Genomic DNA, 7,045 nt, shown 5'->3' on the forward strand with positions numbered 1-7,045 from the left:
CAGGGCAACCTGCATGTGGCGAATAAAGCTTTGATTGATTGATTGTCAAAAGTTGAAAAGGAGAGCTCTGTATGATGATGACAAATGTATTTTTCTCTCCCCTCAACAGTGTGTGGATGAAAATACAGTAATATGTTCCTGTTAATAATTTGAAGTATAACAACAAAGGTTTTTGTAATCTCTTAAATAGATCGATGCCTGATGTCCGGTCCTTGAAGACGTCATTGGTCATACACGCGCGCGTGCGCGCGCGCGCACACACACACACACACACGCACACACACACACACACACACACACACACAAAATTTGGTATTAAGTTTATAGTTGATAATTTCTCTTTATTTACTTTTACACATACATACACATTTTAATAGGGCAAGAAATTACACTAGTTGCATGTAAAGGCTGCATGCAGGTACTGTCAATGTCCCAAAGGCAGAAAACTGTTCTGTTGGTGTACACTTGCTTTAGGGCAAAACAAAAGAAACAGAGCAAATGGATGAAAAGCATATATTTGCCCTAAAAAACAAACAACCCCCCCCCAAAAACAAACAAACAAACAAACAAACAAAAAAAACCCCAAACAAAACAGGGTTATTACAGCAGCATCATTTGGCAACACAAACAGTATACAACCGTGGACAATTAAATCACATCTACTGTGATGTTTCTTCTTTGTCACTGCTTCTAGTTCAAAATGATAATTTCATTCTGCTCACACTTCTGAAAGCACAACATTTAATGGAAGTGAAAAATGTTACTCCACACATACTGCACAGTGCTAAACTTTCAAATTGGCTTTGTTAAAGGAAGAGCCAAACACCAAACACAAAGATGTTGTGATGTCCGTGAGAAGCTGGGACTAGAAATCAGCTCAAAAAAAAATCTAATAAATAAAAATCTAATAAAGTTGCATGTTCTTTACTTTAGCTAGTCTAAGCTCAACTGTGTGGCTCTAGTCTTTTTTTTCTGCAATTCTGCTAAATGGTGCAGGTGAAGCAAACCATTTCTAAAAGTTTATAAATGTTCTTCTAATCAGAGAGCATCAGAAAACAAACAAACAGTGAATGTTTGCTCTTAACAAGTACTCTGTGAATATCCAAAACCTGCTGTATCTTATTATTCACTGCTACTGATAAACAAAGGCCCAACTGTGCAGCTGTCCTCTGTCATTTTACAAGTCGGAGCAACAATGACCAGCTGTTTTAAAGAGACTAAAAATAAATAAATAAATAATAACAATCAAAGTGTTCTGACATATCAAGACATGGACCAGACTTCTGGGGGGCAGTGTTCACTAATGTCTGGCCCCAGATCCTTTAAGGTAAGACTGAGCTTGCTCCGATTAAACTCTGGAGGCTGGGTCAACATCCTTTTGTCTTTCCTCAGACGTTCGTTGTTATGGTGGAAATGCTGTCTCACTCGAGTGTGTGTGGTTTATCTATAACAATGTGTAAGCAGGTGGGACATATCAAAGTAAAGCCTTACATCTGCAACAGCAAGAGTGGCTTAATCTGACAACGTCACAAGAAAAAGAATAAAAGGTTATATAAAATCTCCTATTATTTAACTGCAAAGCAATTTCTGATGTTTTTAGTCATTCGGATGTGGGGTGTCTTATCAGTAGCAATAATAAAGGAAATGCACATCAAATGTCTGTGTCATCATGACGCAATGGAATATCATGGACTACCATGACTACACACACACACACACACACACACTTTCCCATTCACTGGTGGAGTGTCTTACTTCTGTATTTGTCCAGTGTTCGCATGTATACACAAAATCACATCTATACAGGCGGAAAGTACCAGGTTAAGCAGAATTCCATTAAAGGACAGCGTGACAGAGTTTTTGACAGAAGGTGGTGGGTGTGACCTATCAGTGCTGATGAGCCATCAACAGATGGCCAGTTCATGTTCATTTGCACATTACCACAACTGAACACGGACAAGCTCAACAGACTGATCCTGGCATCACGTCTACACAACTACATGACAACTAATTAGCAGCTCCTTCAACTTATGTCAGATATCCAAACCACGCCTTCTGTTAAAAGTAATGTTAGTATTTCTCTCAGTGACTTCAAATACACCTGTGAGGGACCATTAACAGATGTACAAAACGTTGCTCCGGTGCCACTCTTTCCCTCTGAGGATGTTCCACCTGGTTTTACTTGCTGTGATGAAGATACTGCTGGGTGAACATGTTGAGCTCACTGTCCAGCCAGCCCGCTTTATTCCTGAAAAGGCACAAATGCAAACACACGTTTAAAAAAAATAGACAATTATGCAACAAGTTGCATGTTTAAAAGAGGCACCTGCAAACAGCATGTGTTGATCAGAAATATAGTCACCCTGAGATCATGCTTGAACATGGCATAGTGCAAAAAACACTCTGACCCTGCTGTGAATGGCTACACAACTCAGTTTGGAACCTGGCACAGCCTGGTGTAGTTGGTGGACTTCGAGGTTCCAGTTTATGTGCTGCTTTTTCTTTTTGGACCAGAAACATGTTTTCTTTCACTCTCTGCAGTTGTGTTATCAATGTTTTTGCTAAAAACTGGGGGCTGTCTGGGTTTAATGTTGTCAGGAGTTTTATTCACATGCTGCTGTTAATTACATTTCTGTTGCAGGTCTCTTTTTAGTCACACATGTGGGCACAACTGTCATGTTTACATCATCATATAAAAGCATAGAATGTGTCCATTTTTAAATGAATTACTTGATGAATCACACCAGCCCTACAAATTTATTTAGTGTGAAGCATGCATCACCAGTTTTACGGGGCTAATGCAAACAACTGTTCATATTCACACCTATGGCCAATTCCAAATCATAAATTAGTCTAATGTGCCTGTCTTTGAACTGTGGTAGCAAGCCCAGATACTGAAGAGAACCCATTTAGGCACAGGGAGGACATGCAAACACCACATAGAAAGACCCCAGCTTGTCAGCAGGTTGGGACCTAGAACTCTTTGAAATAGCTTGTCACCTGTAACCTGTGAACAAAATGTTTAATAATGCCTAGTGTTTTACAAGTTTGACAGTTAACTCGCTCTTTCCACCACTGCAATTTCATTTTAACTGGAAATATGTTGATAGTCAGGACTTTGCTCCTCATCACTCCGCCCAAGACTCTACATTGTAAAGAGAGACACACAGCATGCATGAGCAAAGAGCCACAGTTGAGGTTAGCATTTTTACCGTAGCAGCTTAGCCTTGCTCTGGAGGCTGTCCAGCAGCTCGATCTTGCTGTTCATGTCAGTGATGTCATCTTCAAGATTTTGACGGGTGATGTCTACCTGCTGGCAGAGCTGAGCAAATACCCCAGCCAATTCCCTGTCAACCACACACAGCATTAGAAAGGCTCGACAATATTCAGTGCTGGATCACAAATATACTTGGCATTCTCTCCTGTAACATTAGTCTAATTATGTGTGCTCACTGCTGGACTTGGTGGCTGCAGTTGGATCCAGTGTAACTGACAATGAGCTGTAGCTTCTCACTGGCGTAATCCACAAACTGCCTCTTAAAGGCTCTTTCTTTGGCCTTGGTGGTCCAGGTGAGCCGCTCATAGATGTAGAGGAGCCCATAAAGGCCCAGTGACAAAGCGATGAGACGCCAGCCCACTGCTTTCCAGATCTACACAGAATGAAAGACCAAGGTCAGGCTGAAACATAGGCTGAGCACTAAGTCTACATTTAATGGTTGGCTATTATGAAATAACAAAAGGCATGAGGAAATAAAATCAGCATTCAAAAAGTTAGTTTGGAATCTTCATAGTGCAAAAATTTGAATAACTCTTTAATAAAAACTATGATAAAATGATGAACTTAATGAGAAAGCCTTTCTGGCAAGTGTTACAGGTGGTGAGTAAACACTGTTGCTGTGGTTTTATTGTGTTTTTTGCCAGCACGTAATCAAAAACATCACAGTTCAGATCATTTCAACTCCCATCCCACAACAGGAAAAGCAAGTACTGTCCCATTTTCAGAGCTTTGCAATTCACTCTGTAGAGCATTATAATACATTTGTTGCCCATCACTACCTCTTTGATTCTGGAACACCAAAACAGATCTGTTTCCTTAATATTTCATTCAATTCTAATTGTGTGCGGTGTGTTTGTAGATCCTCACCACTCCACCAATGACAAGAACACCCATGGAAGTACGGGAGGTGAGGGAAGCAAGACCGGTCACCATAGAGACCATCAGCTCCTCCTGGGTCATGGCGCTTTGTGGAAATGGAGGCATGCTGGTGCTGACCGGTGTCAAGGCCATTGGGCGAGGAACCTGTATGGACAACACAGCGAATAACCTCACAAAGCACACGGCCCTGTACAGATCAATCCAGCTCTGGTCTTTTTGTCCTGGTTTTATTCTAGTCATGTCCAACAGTAGGACACAGCTGAAGGTGAAAAGGAAGCTTTCTATATCAATTTAGGTATGTGATTATGCTTTTTGTTTCAGGATTCTATGCATCAAATATGCTTTTTAATTGTATACAATGTTGCTTATGTAGACACTTTCAGGAAGTTTATGCTTCTGGCAATGTTACCTGGTCATTGTAGCCCATGAGAACGCGTCGGGTATTCTTGGGTCCAAGGAAGCGGTTGACCAGCATGGTCCAGCCCAGAGAGAAGTGGAAGCTGATATCTTCTTGAAAGTCACTGCAAAGCTTGTCACAGGCGAGGTCATAACTGAGGCTGAAGCACTGACTTCGAGGCACCAGCTTGTCAACCTGCTCTCTCACGGCACTGGGCAGCAAAGGCTTCAGACCCTCTGCACACATGAACAGAAAACAGCAGCGTCATTGTGAAAATAAATAATTATTTTCAGCTTGGCTTTGAATTACAACACAACAGCAATAACGACAACAACACAATTTTCAAACAATAACTATTCCATATAGCAGGGGTGGGCAACTCCAGGCCTCGAGGGCCAGTGTCCCTGCAGGCTTTAGATGTGTCCTTGATCCAACACAGCTGATTTAAATGGCTAAATTAGCTCCTCAACATGTCCTGAAGTTCTTCAGAGGCCTGGTAACGAACAAATCATTTGATTCAGGTGTGTTGACCCAAGGTGAGGTTTAAAACCTGCAGGACACTGGCCCTCGAGGCCTGGAATTGCCCACCCCTGCCATATAGTGTAACTAGTTGCATGCCACAAATACACATGTGTTTGGCAATCATAGCTGAAAACCTCATAGTGGCTTAACGTAAACCAGAGCCTGTTGAAGTAGAAAGGTGGACATATTACCAATCATGTCATTCTGTGTGGTCTGCAGTGCACTGCTGATGGAGGTGGAGCACCTCTCCGACATGTTCTTGCCCAGGCCCTCCTCTATGTGCCGATGGAGTTCCTACAACAAACAATGACAAAGAAAAGTTAAAGCATTAGTTTTTTTGAAAGGTTTAACGACAATCCCTTATATAAGATGTCATTACAGACCACAATCTGCATGTCTCTTTCACTGACACCTTTGATTATTGATATACCTTTATTAGTCCCACAAGGGGAAATTGACAACCTTTTTTCTACTGTGTAGGTTCAGGGCCGCTAACAAACATCTAAACTAAATGATGATATGGAAAAAGGTATATTTTATTGGCCGGGCATCCAAAAGAATGTGCGCTGATGGTGTGCATCCTGCCTGAAGTGTCAGATGGTTAACCAGCCGACCATTCCAAAAGCCTCTTTGCACCCATTATCAGGTCTTATTTGACTGCACACTTAAATGGTAAATGGTAACTGAAGTCTTATGATTCTTATGTAGCGCTTTTCTACTCTCCCGCACTCAGGACTCAGGGCTTTATACAACATGCCACATTCACCCATTCACACAAGCACTTCTTCTGTGCTTTTAAGATTCTAACATTAAAAGGTGGATGCATGAGAGAGCAACTTTGGGTTAAAATCTTGATATTTATATCTTAATATCAAAGATATTTGGCATGCAGTCTAGGGGAGCCAGAGTTCAAACCACCAACCTTCCGGTCAGTAGATGACCTGCTCTACCTCCTGAGGCTACACCCCTTCTGAGCTACACTTAAAGAGCCGTATGAATTATTTGGCATTAAATCTGTTTGGACTAGTGTCTACCACCCTCAGACTGACAGGCTGGTGGAGAGGCTGAAAAAGACTTTAAAGTTCATGATTTGAAAGTTCATTCACGAGGATTTACGCAATTGGATCGCTGATTAGACCCTCAGTTGTTTGCTGAGGTACTCCAGGTCACGGGGGTGTTGGACCTGGTTAAGGGAAGCTGGAAGGAAGGTCCAAGCCCAGCTAAAAGCCAGATTTAATACGTCTTGGACCTTAGAGCAAAGCTGCACACACTGGGGAGGTTGGTATGTGAAAATCAGCTTCAGGCCCAGGAACGTTAACTTACTGCCAATTCCAGTCTCTGCTCGAGGAGATGGATAGCTCATACAAAGACATCCCGCTCCACTGTGCTGTTAGATGGCTTATCTGTAGAAAGTATCTTGCTGATAGAACTGGACATCTCAACGAGCATAATCTCAAATTGCAGGAATCAGGACAAAATGTTTCAGATATACGCGACAAGTGGGAGGCTTTGGTTCAAAAGCTGGCAGTTTTTTTTTCAAGCGATGTTGAAACATTCTGCTACTTCAAATGCCCCAAGGAGCTGTCCACGGTCCTGATATCATCCCTTATATGACCCTGGGATGAAACTGTGGAGTCCAAAGTGAGACCCAGATTGTGACTTTCTGTGGATGGTGGGATGGGGCAAGTGTCAATGTCAGTGAGTAGATTTCCATCTTTTGGAGAAGGGCTTTTGGGGGCCACAACTGACCTGACTAAACATAAAAGGCAAAATGTTTAGAGAGAATTGGCCAAAATGCTGAAAAAGGGGTTGAAGAGTTGCCCAGCGCGTCATAGTTCATGTAGTGAAGGTTCTATAAACATCACAAACAGTGTGGTCCGTGCAGCAGGGAAAATGAGTGGGACTGCCCCACTCATATTGTGTGTGTGTGTGTGTGTGTGTGTGTGTGTGTGTGTGTGTGTGTGTGTGTG

The 7,045-nt window shown here is 42.2% G+C and overlaps 1 protein-coding gene across 2 annotated transcripts in view; it reads right to left on the bottom strand.

Moving 5' to 3' along the window:
- Positions 1 to 320: 320 nt before the first annotated feature.
- Positions 321 to 7,045, bottom strand: part of mfn2 (mitofusin 2) — a 27,557-nt gene continuing 20,832 nt past the window's right edge. For both annotated transcript variants that reach the window (XM_005951580.3, XM_005951581.3), the window contains 6 exons: positions 5,267 to 5,369; positions 4,566 to 4,789; positions 4,145 to 4,300; positions 3,454 to 3,650; positions 3,213 to 3,347; positions 321 to 2,248 (listed from right to left, as the gene is read on the bottom strand). In XM_005951580.3, coding sequence (XP_005951642.1) covers positions 2,179 to 2,248; positions 3,213 to 3,347; positions 3,454 to 3,650; positions 4,145 to 4,300; positions 4,566 to 4,789; positions 5,267 to 5,369 — 885 coding nt within the window. In that variant the 3' untranslated portion in view covers positions 321 to 2,178. The remainder of the gene's footprint in view (positions 2,249 to 3,212; positions 3,348 to 3,453; positions 3,651 to 4,144; positions 4,301 to 4,565; positions 4,790 to 5,266; positions 5,370 to 7,045) is intronic.

This window comes from Haplochromis burtoni, unplaced genomic scaffold (genome assembly GCF_018398535.1).
Source record: "Haplochromis burtoni strain Fernald_Lab_line unplaced genomic scaffold, NCSU_Asbu1 Contig_1031, whole genome shotgun sequence".
Classification (NCBI taxonomy): Eukaryota; Metazoa; Chordata; class Actinopteri; order Cichliformes; family Cichlidae; genus Haplochromis; species Haplochromis burtoni.